Genomic DNA, 17,836 nt, shown 5'->3' on the forward strand with positions numbered 1-17,836 from the left:
TGATGATGTAATTACGTTATGACGTAAAAGCTGATTTGGAATTTGGATTTTGGAAGCTGTTCTTTCCATAGGTTCTTTCTTTGAAAAGAAAAGAGAAACTATATTGGCCGTAATGCAACATTATGGATGACGACTGCCGTAAAACACCAAAGAAGAAGATATAAACTGGTCTGTCTTCGTGTCCCTAAACGACAGTAGATACTAGATATAAGAGTTTGTTTAAAGAGGTCGGGACTCAGGAGGAGTTCATTGGCGCGAGGTGTTAATAAAGCTCTGCGCTCGAGCTGTCGGCAATCCCCAGCGATCCTGTCGCCTAGCAACATGGCAAACTTTCCCCACTGCAAACAGTCTCACCCTGGTCGCTTCCTATTCATCATTATTTTCTGTGCTTTATTCAGCCAAGTGTTCCTTCAAACCATGAACTCTTAGATTAGAAACAAGGCCTACCTACACTTGCAATGTCGAAGACACCCAAGAAAAAGGCGTCCTCATCCAGCCTCGTCGCTTCCTCGCCTGGACAATCTCCCAAAAAAGAGTAAGAATTTACTTGAGATTTGTTAATACAAACATCCTGTGTTGATGTCATTCGAAATAGTTCCACAAATAGATCAATTACAGATTATATAAATAATAAAACCTTTATTTCGCCAATTCGCCTTATATCTTTACTGTATTATGTTTGTTCTTAGCTTAACAGGAGTTGTTTATGTTTTAATACAATATTGGAGTATATGGCTACGGATATATTTGGTTACGGATTGTTTTGCCAGTTGTGAATTTGACAACATAACGTTAACGTTACATCATTTGTATTTGGCAAGTTAATTTATTGCATTTTTCTTGTGGCTTTTATGGTTGCCTAAAACTAAATTGTGTATTTTTTTACATTAACAACAACAGGCATAACGTTACTTTTCTAAGGTTACCATCAATAACATTTTCTTCAGTGATAGCTTGATATTAATATGCAATTTAGATTAAAGATAGATAATAATAATAATTATAAAGACCAATCACGAGTCAACATGCAAATTCAAATGCTTACCTTTTAAGTACCAATTATGAAATTATTATGTTAAATAGTGATACATTTTAATAGATAACATTAAAAAGCAAAGCACTGTCTCTAGAGCATCTTCAGTGATCAGTGCATCAGAAAGCCCTGAAGATCTAAAGAAGGTTCTCATCTCTCTCTGGCCGGAGTGGAGCGACACTGAGGTCAATGCAGAAAAATGGGATGCAACTAAAGCCTCTAAGGAGAACAAGGTGAGTATTCATGAATAGAACAACAATTTAATGTTTTTCATAATAATGTCAATGTTGGTCCATTGGTAAGAGTAGAAATCTGTTTCAGCAAACTGCTTGGCTTGAGAGATATAGCTAGCTTTGCAATTGATGAGTCAGACTCAGAGTGGCTGGCACCATGCACTCTGCAATTTGATCAGTGTTTTTTACTTTTTGCATTTGTTTTCCCATTTGATTGTGAATCTAAAACCATACTGAGCCTTTTATGTAACAACATTATCAACAGCTCTTTGACGATCCAGAAGGGAAGGTTGAATTTCCTGCCTCTTTGAGAGTACACACTTGGAAACGTCCTTCAGAGTACATACTTAATAAGGTAAGGGTTTTTCATTAGCCACAGAAGTGATTATCATTACTAGCAGGTCCAACAAACTTGATGGAACTGCATTATTCTGGGTAGGTAAAGTTAAACAGAGACATAAAAGACATAAAGACACATTTGTCAGCTTCTTTTCAATTGTACTTTATTTGTGATTCTTTGAGCACAATGTGAAGTACTATTTGATCTAACATATTAAAATGACTTAATAACACATATTTGTGTTCACCCTGCTCTTTAATTGCATGTTTTTGGGAAAATCCAGCCTTATCCTCAATGCTGAGCTTAATTGATGAAATCTGTTTATGCTGCTTTGCAGTGCTTTCCTGTCATGTTTGGGTTGTGATTATATTACCTCATACCTAGCAGAACATTTCACAATTATTTCTCCATTTTGATGAGTCTAGGCAAGTCATGGGATGCTAAAAAGTCACAACAAGCAGAAAAATCACAAGGCAATCAAGACTAGGCTCTAGAGCTCTAAAACCAATTATTTTTTCCCATCTGACTAGTTGTATTTAAGATGTTTAATTGAGAGAACGAATGAAGGTCAGCTCCTTCTGTAATTTCCATGGCAACAATTGGGATAAAAAGATGATAACTGCGATTCTTCTCTCCTAGTATGTGAGTGATACTAAGAGCCTTCGATTTACATTTAATTAAAAGTCCACTTACAGAAGATTATCAAATATTCATGGAAGCAAATATTCATGTCCCTTAGAGATGATCTGTGACAGTAGTGGGAAGAAAACATTTGGAAAATGGGAGAAATTTTTCAAGTGACACAAATTTTAATATTTATAATAGACCAAGTGAGCAAAACTATAATCACTTTCAATAATCGTTGTTCAGTTAGATTCAGCTGTTTTATGGTGCAATCTCAAATAATCACACTGAGTTTGGGGTTAAGTTTTTTAAAAAATGTTTTTGAAAGAAGTCACTTAAAAATTGAGAAATTAGAAAATGCCGGGCAGTCTGGTTGAGGAACGACAACTTCCCGGCGAGAAGACAAAGGACCTTTCTCGAAATTAACATTTGACTCTCTCTTGAGAAACTAGCATCCCCGAGTCAAGCACCTCCCCATGTTGTCTCTCTCTCACGCTGAGACCACCAGATATTCACCCAAAAATCTATATGGTTTAATGTGAATAATTATCATACAGTATTATACATGTTTGGTAACATTTGAAATGTCTCATTCCCAAATAAGTAAACCAAAAGGTAATAAAGTTCTTAAGAGTTTAGAGATAACTTGCACACAGAGGAGGGTGTGTCTTCCAGGCAAATGGCATCCGGCTCTCAAAAGGTTTAAACTCTGAATGCAAATTCCCATTGTTAGCAAATGTTTCCATGTGAAAAGTTTCTGTCTATATAAAGAAATGTAACAAGAGGCTCAGGGCGATTCTGTAACTCAGATCAGCCCATAATTTTGAAGTACCTCTAAGACTTCAGCATCATGTATTTTCTAATGTCAGGTTCGCATATTTTCTCTATATTCCAGAGCATTTGATTTGTATTTATTATCTTCGAACTGATTATGAAATTGGCATGATACATTTACCTGACATAATAAATTGTTAAATTTGATTTTATTCTGACTGACTCTGAAATTGTTTTCCCAAGTAAATTAAACGGATTCGTATGTTACCACAAGACTGCGTCAGATTAGTGATGACTAATATTTGGCGCTAATTAAAGTGTACATAGTTTGCAAAGACAAGAAGTGAATTTCCATTTAGAACAGCAAAAAATGCTGCTTGACCAACCTAAATTTGGGTGTGTCTTACCGGTGTTTTAAAAGAAACCACAGCATGGCCAATCCAAAGCTATTATAAGAGAAGTAAAGTTGGTTGACTTATATCTGTAGTAGTGGCCATACCTCTGCCTGAAGAAAACCTTACCCTAAATTCAAGTGTATGCAATTCCATGGGGGCTAAACCAAAGTATCTTTGATTGTGTAAGCGTGAATGCGGCCATCTCAGGTATTTAGCCAATTACCTCTGTTTAATGACCCAAAACTGACGAGCTTGTCATCGTGAGAACCGCGTTAAACAGAAGGCGTCAGGACCTCTGAGCGACATAGATTCCTAATGAACCAGTAAAATATAAAGTAAAGAGAACATTCAAATGTATTGCTAAACTATTATATAATTGACCAATAACCAATTGGCAATCTAACCTAAATTCGAGGTCGTGATAAAATGGAGACAGATAAGTTTAATTGGAACTAAATTACTTTGCAACGTGGACTGACAGTAACGCGCAGAGACCTTCAGCCGTTCTATTGGATACTGCCATTGGACCGATTTAGACGGGCTTACACCAAGGCTGCATTCATTTGATCATTTTGATGTTATTTGATTTTAATATACATTTACTCTAGTCTTCAGTGTCACAAGTTCCTTTAAAATCATTCTAATATGATGACTTGGTGCTCAAGAAATATTTTTGAAAACTATACTGTGAAATATTATTTTATATTTTTATTACCATTTTTATTTGGTAACAATGTAAAAATCTTTACTGTCACTTTGCCATTTTATTTATTAATTAAACACTGCAAAAAAGTTTTAATTTCTTTAAATATATATATTACTGACCTCAAAACCTTTGAACGATAGTGTGTATATATATTTCATATATATTGTAAACAAAAAGATAACTAACTAGGTTGAACTTGCTTTAGCTTTGTTTTGAGTTTGTGTTTAATTAGAGTAGAAAACTAAACTCATCAAGGTAGATCTTCAGGAACTGACATTCTATGTATCTTGTCCTTTAAAACAGACTCCTGTTGTGGTGGAAAATAAATCTGCCTTTGACCTCACCTCAGCAAATGAGCATTTACTCTCAAGTGAGGTGAGTCATTAAATCACTTCGGATGGCTTGCGTTACTGATTAGAACAAAAAATGATTAGTTTAGTTGGCATTAACTTACACTGGGTCACTCCTCGCCCTGCACGCCGATTTCACAGCTTATTCGATGGATCATTAGTGAGTTCTACATTCTGTGGAAAGTCTGCAACACAGGAGAGGACAAGGCAGTCTCTATGGAAACAGTTCCCAACCTTTGGAGACCCTGGGAACACATCTACTCCCTTTGTAAAGCAGAGAAGGATCACATGCCCCTCTATAATGCCTATGGGAAGTATGTCATTAAACTCTACTGGATGGTAAGTTCAGGTTGAGTATAGACACCATTTTGAATGTTTTTATTGAAAACCTGTTGTGAACAACATTCCCTGCAATTCCTTTCAGCTTTGTGTATGTTTTACAGTTGAATAATCAGAACAGTTTTGTTATAATAAATCTATGAAAACTCAAAGTTATGTTCTCCATTGAAAAAAAACAAAAACCCTGGAATAACTAAAGAAATAGTTCAGCAAAAAAAAAAAAAAAAAAAAACTGAAATGTCATAAACTCCCCAAATTTCAAAACCACCAATTTAGTTATTCTTTGGAATACAAGAGGATCTTTAATGATTGAGAGGTTATGCATGGTGATGCCCAAAATTGCCAAATATGCTATACCTATTGTAGCATTTGTTCACATTCTCCTGCTAGAAGGACACTGTGTCCTTAAGGCAGTGATTAAGTGAGAACACAATGCTTATCAAGGAGCTAAGAGAGTTGGTAGAGCCGTGACTGCTCTATCCTCTGGTCACAGACAACCGAGAATTTCTTTTTTTTTTGATTGTTTTTATCTTAACGGCTTCTATTACTAAATAAGCAAAGACTGACCTGCACGCTGGTAACAATGATTTGTTTGACAGGTGACATCAAAGAATTGTAAAGTAGCGCTTTCTCAAGTACAAGAGCATTTCAAATAAGGCCTATGTGCTGGGCAATAGTTATTTTGTTGCTGACTGATCTTCTAGGATCACTCTCTTTAATATAACTCCATTAGAGTTAATGATGTTTATCACAGCATTTTCACTGCTCAGTCATTTTACTGTGTACAAAATGCACACTAATGAACCATGGACTTTAAAGGCTCATTTGAGTTCTGATTGATTGCACCTTTGGTTTTGTGTGTTTTAAGATGAGTTTGATGGTGAGATCATTAAAAATTTAATTCATGTATTACTTAATTATATTTACTTATATACAGTAGCACATCCATGAGTGAATAAATGTTATTTAACGAATGTTGAGTCACACAAATCTATCCAGATGGAATGTGCCATTGTATGATAAACTTTTACTGAGTTTATCTGAGATATTTTACTGTCTCATTAATGATAATGGGTGTATTTTTTTTAGGGAAGTTGGAGGAAGATTACTGTTGATGACATGTTACCATTTGACAAAGATGATAACCTGTTGCTTCCTGCTACTACAAACCAATCAGAGCTTTGGCCCATGCTGTTGGCTAAGGGTATACTAAAGGTGGCCAGTACTGAGTGAGTATTTTTAAACTTAATTCAAACAATAAGTGTTGTCAAAATAGGAATTGTCAAATAATAATTTTAATTAGTTAACAAAACCAGTCCAAATGATTCATTCACAAATCTGACTGATCAGGTTCTCGACTTCAGCTTACGTGACTTGACATTAGAATAGCTTAGGTTTATTAGTGAGTAACAACATAAATTTCAGTCTGCTCATCACTGAAAGCTTGGTTAAAATGGGCCACTTTTATGATATTTTGATTGGCTTTAGCATCCTTTTTTGAAATGACAGTCTCCATTGATGGCATGCAAAGGAACAAGTACATTATTCCCAGAATTTATTTTGCAGAAGTTTTGTGCATCCCAGAAGAATGAAGGAGTGGACTAATTTTTTCATGGTGTAAAAGTTTTTATAGCTTAGGAAATGAACCATCTCTGAGCCAGTTCATTATTTATGGTTCGAAATAAAATTTTCAGGAAACAAAAAGCACAATGGTGTGCTTCCAGAGGGCAATTCCCAATTAACACATATACATGCTGTAGAATTCATTACTGCCAAGGTTTGACTCTAAAGTGATCACAGTCGTGACTCACCTGAAGCCACTGTACATCCTGTTTGAAGTGTGCTTGCACTCTTGTGTGGCAGTGATAATGATGGAATGGTTCTTTGCGTGAAGATGAACAGTGAAATTGTGCAGATAATTAATAGCTGGCGGACTGGTTGAATACAGCATCCCGTGAGGCACAATTAGAGCATCAGCCATCTGGTTTCTTCAGAGAAAGAGAGCAAGAGGTCACACACACTTACACTCATAGACATGCACAGATCAACGTCTGAAATGACACAATGGAACTGGAACTGAGCGTGCATTCATGCAGTCTGTATTGAAAGGAGAACCGATGTTTTTTTCTGGTATTTTAGGATGTAACCACACCATTTGTATCCATTGTATGCCTGTCTGGCTAACAAGTTAACAGTTAATGTGTAATAGTGATATGGTTTTCTCTTTCCAGTATTCCAGTCTCAGGTTCTGGGAGAGAGTTTGGAGATTTTACAGTCATGCACTGTCTCACTGGATGGATACCGGAGATCATTCCTTTAAAGTGAGGCTCTCTTAAAAAAAACAACTTTGTTTTATATACAATATTTTTAAATGTTTTGGGGTATAAGACAAAATTCAGAATAATCATTTATTTATTGGCTAATATGCAAGTTATTCAGATTAACATTAAATAATTATTTAGTTTGGCATGGTCCTTTGGCAGCTGTGATGCCTGATTACTAGATTAAATGAGGCCCAGGTTTCATTTGAAGATTATTTGGTCTGCCCATCTTTATCGCTTTACAGATTGATCTTCAATTAATGTTAGTACACAATGTACCAATTATATCACAGTTTAGATATGCTTTATGAATACTTAAATAAGTGTTTTTTCATAGGCCTGAGACACTGGGATAGGACAAACAGTTTATCTGTTTTATAAATGCATGTTATTAATCTAATTGTGAATTATTAATCCATGTATATGTTTAATTTAAAATTAATTTTGGCTCACATTCAGTTCTGCCACCATCCAATCAACAACGGCTGGACAGAACCAAGTCCCCACCCTACATTTCTTTTTCTTTTTCAGTAATCTGTTTCACTCAGATGTACGTCACCATATGGAAGAAAAGATCTGTCGCTTCTTCTGTTAAATCACGACTTAAAAAACACAGAAACGTATTTAAAGACCTTTTATAATAAAATTGGATTGGATTTGTAATAATCAGCACTCGTTAATATAGTAACACTGAATTCTTCACATTTATAAAATGTACTAAAACAAGGGTGTCTTACAAGTTTTCACTTTTTTTAGAGGTTTTTGTTAAGTTGTATAGTTTTTAGTCCGTTCTCTCTGCCTATAGATTTGGCTTTATCTGTGGTATGTGCTAACAAGCTTCATTAAGCTGTGCTTTGCGATCCACAGAATGTCCTTCTTTTCCTCACAGTGTGCACAGATGCCATCCTTATTAGGAGGAAATGGGTTGCAGACACTACGCTGTTGTTCTGCAAACAAATGGCTGGCCTTCACCGCTGTTCCGGCTTTATCGAGTTACTGCAGGAATGTTGTTATTGTGAAATTAGCGTGTAACTCTCTCTTCTCTTGTGTTTGAATCTGTCTCTGTAGTTTGTTGGCACTTCCTCAGCATAACTCTCACATCTGCTCTGTTTTGGGAAACACGGCATGGTGTCTTGTAATTTACGCTCTGATGAGTTTCCGTGTTTCAGAGGCTCCTCAAGAGACCAGTACACACATTTTCGAGAGCGTACACTCGTATTTTGGAGAAATAAATTGCGGTGAGATGAGAGCACACATCTTGCTGTCATATCTTCTAGAGTGCTATCATTTTTTTTCGAGGCTTGGCTGGTGTGTCTATCAAAGTAGTGTCTCCTAAGGTCATTTATTTCATGTTGCAGCCCTGCTGCTTCTTGGAGTCTTATCTCACTCCAACAGCTCACATGAGAGCCAAGAGAGTCTAAGAAAACCATGTTCTTCTAAAAAATTTAAAAAAGTATCTTGAACAGAGATTATTTAGTAGTTCAAGTCAGTTCTTTATCTTATTATTATATAATATTTTTATCTTGAGTGAACTAAATAAGAATACTCAAATCATGTTGCGAACAAAAGTTTTGTTGACCTTACTTAAATTCTCAAGTATTCATCCAAAACTTGTCCAAATGTTTTTTTTTGTTTTTTTTACATTTATTAATTTAATTATTGATTTGCATTTATTGGTGTTATTATTACTGTCTTTAGCTGTCATATGGTTGAGAGTTGATATTTGTACTGAATTAATATTGGTTGATTATCACAATGTTTGAGATGTGTGAGTTGAGCTGTATGTGCTTCTCACTGCTACTTTTAATTGTAGTATATTTGCGTAACGTGCTAACAAGTTTGCCTCTAGTTTTAATAATGTTGATGTCATGTAGTTGGTTTATTAAATCAAACATGGGGGATGAAAAACAATGATAGCTGCTTGCATTGCTAAATGCTAAACATTCTATGGTTGCTTTGACAAGAATCTTAAACTTCAAAAGACTACCTGTTACTCATTACATCATGAAGAGAAGTATTTAAGTTTACTTTAATTGAGCAAATTAGTTGTTAACTTAAAAAGTTGAATGTGATAGGTTATTGCCTTATTGTTTTAAGTTGTTTTACAGTGTAGCATGTGATGGCACAACAATTTGACAACTTTTCAGCATGAAATTAGAAAACATGGACAAGATGAGTGAAAATAAACTTTTCAAAGATTACCAGGGATATACATGACCATTTAAAAGTTTGGGTTCAGTAAGATTTATTTGTTTAAGAAATACATTTTATTCAGCATGGACATATTAAGTTACCCAAAAGTGACAGTAAAGACATTTATAATGTTACAAATAGTTCTAAATAAATGCTGTTCTTTTTAACTGTCTATTCATTAATAATCCCTACAAAATGTAACTGTACTGAAATTTCTGTACAGCGTATTAGAATGATTTCTGAAGGATCATGTGACAATGGAGGCTAAAGTAAAAGCTGCTGATATATAAATATATAATATTTTTTTTAAATATATTAAAATATAAAACAGTTATTTTAAATTGTTATAATATTTCACGTTATTACTGTTTTTACTGTAGTTTTGATTAAATAAGTACAGCCTTAGTGAGCATAATAGACTACTTTCAAAAACATACAGAAAATCTTACAGACCACAGACTTTTGAATGGTAGTGTTTGTTGAAGGTTAAATATTCAAGTTAAATACAAGCATGAGATTGTGTGTTGTTTGCATTTGTTTTTATCAGTTTAGACCTTTATTAAAGCTGTAGTGATCCCCTGTACCAGTTAATTGAACATCACTCGCTTTTCTCTAATTGCTGTTTATTGATTGGTCGAACGTGCAGAGGCTTTGATTGTTAAGCTTTGTAAGTTTCATCCATTGACCCTGTGACTGCCCAATAATTTGATATAAGCATTTTGTTATTCCCAGACTTAATAAATTGAGAATATTAGATAAATTCACAGTAAAACCCCAATTAAGAGATGGAGATCATAACATTTGTCTCTAATCTTCCATGTGTTAATGTTGTTCCTAGATCCTGGTATACAGGGAAAATTTGGGAATTTCTGAGGGACAATATTCCTCAATTCCAGTTGGAGGAAGAGAGATCAGAGAAGACCATGACAACAGATTCTAATGTGAACGAGATCAAGAGGGAATCTCCCACAGCACTTAAGAGCAGAGGTACTGACCCGTACTCACATCACAGTCATTTATCCCTTAACAGTATGTGACATGTCTGATTAAAAGACAACGGCAGAGAGAGTAAATTAGAGAATCGATATGGCAAGATGCCTGCTTTGCAAATGGCTCTTTCTTTAAGAGTTTTCTAATGGAACTTTAAAATGGGGATTTAGAATTCAAAGTCATTTAAGTTTGACTGTGTAGAATATCAAGTGTTTAACAAGTATTTGACACTATGATACCTTGTGCTAACACTCTTTGTAAGTTGATATAGAGGCTAATGAAAACATAAATATGATGATTATTGTAAATGCACAAGATTGTCATTCTGAATGTTGCAGTGTAGAAGTTTACTGGCATAGTGGTAACCTTTTGAGGCCTTATAGGCTTATAGGTACAATGGCAGTATTTAGTGAGAGTAGGGATATTAATAGCCATTTAGCTTGAAATCCACAGGGCCTCACATGATCAGTCTGAAGCCATGTGGTTGCCACTATAGAACTGTTGCGAGTGGAAGGCCTCATGAACATTTTTGAATTCAAAGATTTGAGGTCATATCCGTGCTTGTGCACTCCTAAAAGTTGACAAAATAAACCCTTTAGCACAGAGGTCTTCAACCCTACTCCTAAAATATAGCAGACCTAAATTTAACACTAATGTGATTTTCAAATGGTCCTGAAGAGCTTTATTAGCTTGTTCAGGTTTATTTGATTAGGGTTGGAGCTAAACTCTCCAGGACAGTAGGTCTCAGGAGTAGGGTTGAAGACCTCTGCGTTAGCAGATATACAAATTTAAAGATAGTCTCTTCTTGGAAAATTATCAAATATTGATGATTTAATATTAGGGTATTTTAAATGCATCATTTCAGGGCCTATAAATATAAAATTTCCTTGTAATGCTCAAATTAATTATTTGGCTAGAAAGTACTCCTAAAGTCTTTGAAAAGTCAAAGAAATGGGTAATGTCTCTAATGGAAATTTGTAATTTCTTAAAACAAATTGCTGTAGTCAATATACACTTTTCTAGTAATGCTTAAATGATTTATTATTTAAGTTGCTCTTTGTAAATGTCACAGAAAGTTATGGAAATTAATAATATTCTAAAAAGTCATGGATATTGCTATAGTCAATATAAATTTCTGGTAATGCTCAAATTATGTCTTCGACTACAAATTAAGCTGGGGACACACTTAACGACTGTAAGCCTGATTATGAATGTAATTTGATACTTAGGACTGATCATGCCCAAAAGTGCCTAGTCAGAGATAGTTGCGTGCAGTCAGTGTTTAAAATCTGCTCCAGTCGTTGGAAACAGTCTATAAGTGTGTTAAGTTCAGTCTTAGAATGTTTCGGCTTGTTAAGTTTGTCCCCGGCATTACTCGTGTGATCTCTAGAAAATTAGTTTTTGAAAATCCTTATTCAGTTATCATAAAAGGATAGAAAAGTCATGGAAATTCTTTGATCCGAAAGTGTGGGGACCCTTCTATAGTTTTATTTATTTATTTATTTTTTAATATTTTGCTTTTATTTTGAATTTAAGGCAACATATAACAGTACAAGGAGACAACGACAAGGATTTAAAAAAAAGTAAAAGAAAACAAAGGGGTGATTTTACAACTGTTGAATTACATCAGTTCCTCCAGTTTTATGCATATTTTTTATAATGTTAGACATTTATTTCTAGGCCAGTGCATGGGCACGGGCAATGTGGTGATCATGCAAACAATAAAAGGATCAAACATTTAAGCTTTTATCCTTGACACTTGATGGATGATTAAGAAAGGGTTCCCAGGTGGCCTCGAAGCCAGCAATGTTACCAGAGAGGTTGTGTCTAAGTCTCTCTAAATGCAAAGTGATAAAGATTTCAGACAGCCAAGATTTAAAGTAGTTCTGATGCATTTTCCCATAGACAGCCACCTGTCTTTTTAAATATGAAATAATAAAAAAATAAATAATATAAAACCGTTTTAATATTAAATGTCAGTACAAAAAAAAGAAAACTGAAATTGTCATATTCATAGGGTCTTTAAAGATAATCCTTAAGGTGTGGACATAAAATGTTCTGTTTTTCTTGTAAGAGTCTGCTAAGAGAAAGAACAAAGACAGAAAGACCATTCAGCCCAGTGCAGCTATCCATCCAAATCAAAGTCAGTTTATTTTTTGTCTTGTACTTGTATATATACAAATTTTCATATATGGTTCTTTTCCCTTCTCTCCTAACCATACATTATTCAGTGTAGTTGAATATTTGATTTTCATACAGAAAGTCTCTATATGCGGTCTGAAAACAATAATAAATCGTAGCCAATGTGGTATTGAGCTCTCCGTATAGGGATGGTGATCTGTTTAGTGAGGCAGTATGGGTAAAATGACCCATAAGGATCAGTATGCCCCCTCTGACCACTCATCTTCAGGTAGCACCCTCTTCCGTCTCCGTTCATGCATTATTGAGTCAGTGCCACAGCCTTCACTGCCGGATGTGTATCATGAGCATGAATAAATAAAACAACCCCTTTTATGTCATTGTGTTTTCACCGAAGAAGGGTGTGCAGAAGTGTTAAACTGTATGTGTGTTTGTGTCAGACTGTGAACAGAGTGCTAGTGTTTTTCTGAATTGAATTATCTGGCATGGCCTTGGGCGAGCACTGTCAATTCTGTTACTGTACAGTTTATGCCTGTGTAAGGCCGTCTAACTCGATCCAATGGCGGTATTCGAATTAGCGGTGAAGGTCTTTGCGTGTTACTGTCTTTTCTCGTGGCAAAGTATTTTTGGTTAAATGCAATACATTTTATCTTATGTATTAACTCGTTTCATCTGACTCCATAAAATGAAAAGGTTTTTCAATGATATCTGTGCATCATTAAATGTGAGCGAATGTTTTACTATTCTTTTAAACTCTTGAATGCAAATAATGTCAAAGTCAATTAGAATAATCAAATGTCACAATTTAATATGTCAGGTAAATGAATCATTATAATTTGATAATCAATTCAAGGATAGTCAATGCAAAACATCAAATGCTCTAGAACAAAGAGGAAAAGTTTACCCGACAAGAAATGCGTGAGGCAGAGAGACTCGCAACTCTCAGCCTCACGGGCCGATCTCAGATACAGAAAAGGCCCTGAGCTCTCGCTGCGTTTCATTATATACCCAGACCTCATTTCAAATCTAAACATCATTCACAGTGGAAATTTACCTGTAAGTCACCATTTGCTAGCAGTGGAAAATTAGCATTCAGTCAAATGGTCGAAGGTGTTAACTCAAAGACACACCCTCCAGTATTGGAGGGTGTGGAAGATATTTCTAAACTTCCTAAGAACTTTATTACCTTTTGGGTTTACTTCTTTGGGAATGAGACATTTGTACCAGTCGTACCGAGACATTTCAAATAATACCAAATATGTATAAAACTAGATCATAATCATTCACATTAAACCATTTAGATTCTTGTGTGAGTTTGGGAGATCTCTGCCAGGATGAAGAATGGGGAGAGAAATGTAGATTAGGATGAGGGAGGTGAGACCTTCGTCTCAATAGTGCATGAGGGGGAGTTCAAATGTTAATTTCCTTTGTTTTCTCAGAGAGTGGCCCTCTCTTAAAGTCCTTCAAGTTTTTCCAGTCTTACAGATTGGCCTCTTGACCACGTGGGTCAAATTCAGATGAACACTTACGTGGTCACAGTAAGACGGTTGTTGTAATCCTCGAGACATAACTCAAAAATTGTCTTTGCAATGTTAGCATCTGTAGAAGCTCAGAGGGCTGTGTTCACCTGCAGAACACCTGGTCTCACCAGGTGTATGTAGCTTGAGTTCAGCAGGTGGATGAATGCGTTCAGGTTTTCTTCTTGCGTTTCAGCCTAGAATGTGAGCAAAGTTCATAGAGTCAATCTGGACCTTTGTGACTTGTTCAGTCGACGTGTCATTCCTTCATAGAGAAACTTCTGCTTCTCTGGCACCTTCCCCATGATGATAACCTGACCCTTCTTGACCAATCCTGTCACCTTCAGCGGTGTGGTTGTCTGGGCAGACCTCGATGGATGAAGGGGCTCTCCTTGGCTTCACACTGCCTTGTGTGAGACATCTGAAAAGCATCTTAAATGTCCGCTTCACGATTGAACACATATGAACTTGAACTCGTGAAGAAATGCATAGAAACGCATAATGCAACAAAACCATGTCATGTTCAATGTAAAATACCATGTTCTTGTCAACAAGTGCGAATGGTACATCTGTCTCATATGTTTCTGAAGGTCCTGAATGGTAAGGATGTCTCATATTAAATATCCAATTCTTAAATATATATATTTTTTGGTCTGAATTATATAAAGAAGATGCAGCAAGAGGTCAGTGTAATCAAAGCAATCAAATAGATTCTATGGATCAAGAAGTCATGTAATAACAACAATACTATTCAATAAATGCATATGTATATAATAATCAGTGTTTGTTCAGGAATCTTCCAATGCCAGCCACTTATGCAAATCTAAGAAGTGACTTGGAACATGCTTAAATGTATTCAAGAATGGAGATTGTTCATTCCTTGCAACAGGTGTGAGAGTGAGAGAGTGAGTGAGTGAGTGAGTGAGTGAGTGAGTGAGTGAGTGAGTGAGTGAGTGAGTGAGTGTGTGTGTGTGTGTGTGTGTGTGTGTGTGTGTGTGTGTGTGTGTGTGTGTGTGTGTGTGTGTGTGTGTGTGTGTGTGTGTGTGTGTGTGTGTGTGTGTGTGTGTGTGTGTGTGTGTGTGTGTGTGTGTGTGTGTGTGTGTGTGTGTGTGTGTGTGTGTTGGCTAAGTCACAGTCAATGACAGGGTTGAATTGTAAATTCTGTAATTGATTGAAGCGCTCACACAAAGCGATCTACTTAGTTCTGATGTTTCTGTTATTAGTGGTTTGTTGAGAAATCAGGGGCCCTCTGACTTTCCAACCACCCTAATAACAATCAGAAAGTTTAAACATTTTGAAATTAATAGCAGGTCTGCCTCTGCTTTTTGATACATTGCATTGATTTGTGACTGTAGCCATTAATATGTATATTCCAGTGTTTTCCCATGAGTTGGCAGAGTGTTGTGAATAGCGTATGCTATGTCATGGGATCAGCTTTCCCATCCTATGTGTGTGAAGCTATCCGGTTCTGTTAGTGTGAAGATGCACAATAGATCTTTAGTGAAGTGACACTTTTGGATTCTATGTCATCTTTATCTTCTCATGATGTGTAGTATTTAGTCTGGATAGACTTGATCTATTCCAGGTGATGATGCTGTGAGGGTGTAGTGATGGAGGTGTGTGTTCAGTGTTCATGTCTAGGAGATGGGTGGAATCTAATCTATGATAATTGTGTTGTAAATTTAGTTCCAGTTCTATACTGGGAGGCCATGCTTATATAGTGATATGCTATTGTGAGATGTTAATGGCCTCTTGAAGTGTCTTTTCACCCATCTCCCGAAGGTTATGTTCTAACAATCGTGAGGTCCGGCCCGTACTGGCATCCGTCCTCCGAGGAATTGCAGAAGTAAACCTGACAGAAACAAATGCAGAGAGAACCACAGTTAATTCTGATGTTTTCAAACAGTTTCAAATTCAGACATGTGGAATTATTTTGCTTGCTCCATTATCATGTCCATTGCAATTTTAATTCCAGATGTCACATGAAACCGAGTTTCATTGACCAGGTCTGAATTATTGCTGTTTTTTCGGTGCAGTGTGTGACACCTTAAAGCTGCTCTTGCAGTCGAGCCTTCACAGTCTGCTGTGTCACAGCATTAGAGATCCCAGTTTTCGGGTTTTACAAGTTGCTTTCATTACAGCCAGATCTGTGGGCATGAATTAGTTCATGGTGTCGTTCACACATTTGGTTAGTGCAGGTCTCTAGTTACCTGCAAAAGGTTGTGGTCTGTATGATGTTTAGTTCACACCCTCCTTGTAAATTTGCTTACCTGTGCCACACTTCCGGGAGTGTTTTTCAAAGGCAAAAAATTAAAACACACCTCCGCCCTTTTGGCACTGGGTAGCAGGTTAACGAAATCGAACTGTAAGGATGAATGTTAATGTCATATTTTTCAAATTAATGCCCTGTTTGGCGATTACAATATAATGTATATTATAATTTAAGAATATAAATGAAATTATATTGTTTCTGGTCTCTGAAGAGTCTCTGCTTGTTCTTGTTTCAATACATTTAAGGGAAAAATGTGACAGATTCAATGAATTTAGATGATAAACTATTAAGCCATTTGCTATTGGGCTGCTACCCGACTAGCAAATGAGGCTAATAGCTGAAGGCCTTGAGTGACCAAAGTTGTTAGCTCAGTGAGGGATGCATTTGAGCTTTGGTTGCTTGCAGAGCGCTGGTTTGTGTCATAAGAGTGTGGTTGTCTGCGTTTTTTGAAATAGGGTGGAGGTCTGCCTTTGCCCAATGACCAGCACTTTTCCTCTGTATGGCCTGTTTTGTGACAGGAATTACAGAGTCTGCTCAGTTTTTCACTGTGTGGCTTTCTGAATTCTCCTGCAAATGGAGGATTTTCATGACATTCTAACACAGCTACCTCACAATGCATCTGTTTTCGTGACTCAATTCTTGTTGCCCAGCTAACAATACCTTCGAATGTATTTTTTGCTGGAGAAGCACCATACATGAGCGATTGCTGTACACGCGGTCCTGCATTTGTAAGTAGTAAATCAAGGAGAGTTACATTGTTGTGGTTAACACCTTCAATTCCAGAATACTCCTCAAACAGTTCAAACATTTTTTCTGCATACGTCTCGAACGATTCTTCAGTACTCTGTTTCCGATTGAAAATCAATTCCCATCCAACAGGACTACAACCACGTAGATCGCGAAGACATTGTTTTAGTCTATTAAAGATTTCATCCTCAGGCTCATCTTGATACATTGACTGCACGATGTTCCCTGTCATCAAAGCCTGTGGTATCTTATAGTTCAGAACGTCTGGAATTGAGCTGATAACAATTTGCCAAATATCTTTTGGTTCAAGCTGAAATGCATGTTTTAGACTAACAATGCGTCTCCACCATGGTTCGAATGGCCCTTTCAAGGGGAATGGTCCGATCTCGGTTTTAAACAAGCTACATTCAGTGACCGTTAGAGGACGCCGAATGGTTGACTCTGTGCCATTTGGGTGCCGTATCACCTTAAAGGCTGAAACAGGCACTCTGTTCAAAACTTTATCACATGCTTCACCTGTCTGAAAAGATACAGGATTGTTAGAGCAGGCTGGCTCATTTAAGAAGTGCACATTTTTAGTCCCATCGCTGTTGAGCGTTTTGGGAGACATGCACTTTTTAGCATTTAGTTTAGTCTTAAGATCTGCAATGGTGTATTTGTGATTTTTACACTTTTCAGTCAGGGCTAACTGCTCAGCTAGTAATTTATCTAGCTGTGTTTGGAGATCTTGAATCTTTGCCTCAGACATTTTTGCCTCTGCATTTTTAGAATGCACTTCTTCACATTTAATATCCATAAGCGAAGATAGAAATGTTGTTGACTTATCTAGCCGTTTATAACTTATGAAGTTTAAAGCCTCAATT

The 17,836-nt window shown here is 36.3% G+C and overlaps 1 protein-coding gene across 2 annotated transcripts in view; it reads left to right on the top strand.

Annotated features, from left to right (window-relative positions):
- Window positions 1-32: 32 nt before the first annotated feature.
- adgb (androglobin) overlaps window positions 33-17,836 on the top strand; it is a 48,531-nt gene continuing 30,727 nt past the window's right edge. Inside the window, exons 1-8 of one of the 2 annotated variants that reach the window (XM_077220471.1) lie at window positions 33-535; window positions 1,131-1,266; window positions 1,532-1,621; window positions 4,409-4,480; window positions 4,597-4,794; window positions 5,884-6,023; window positions 7,026-7,115; window positions 10,147-10,295. In XM_077220471.1, the coding sequence (XP_077076586.1) occupies window positions 459-535; window positions 1,131-1,266; window positions 1,532-1,621; window positions 4,409-4,480; window positions 4,597-4,794; window positions 5,884-6,023; window positions 7,026-7,115; window positions 10,147-10,295 (952 nt within the window). In that variant the 5' untranslated portion in view covers window positions 33-458. The remainder of the gene's footprint in view (window positions 536-1,130; window positions 1,267-1,531; window positions 1,622-4,408; window positions 4,481-4,596; window positions 4,795-5,883; window positions 6,024-7,025; window positions 7,116-10,146; window positions 10,296-17,836) is intronic. The other variant, XM_077220472.1, reaches the window with a different exon arrangement.

The sequence above is a fragment of the Siphateles boraxobius genome, unplaced genomic scaffold (assembly GCF_051911475.1).
Source record: "Siphateles boraxobius isolate OS27281-9 unplaced genomic scaffold, OSU_SipBor_1 8, whole genome shotgun sequence".
Classification (NCBI taxonomy): Eukaryota; Metazoa; Chordata; class Actinopteri; order Cypriniformes; family Leuciscidae; genus Siphateles; species Siphateles boraxobius.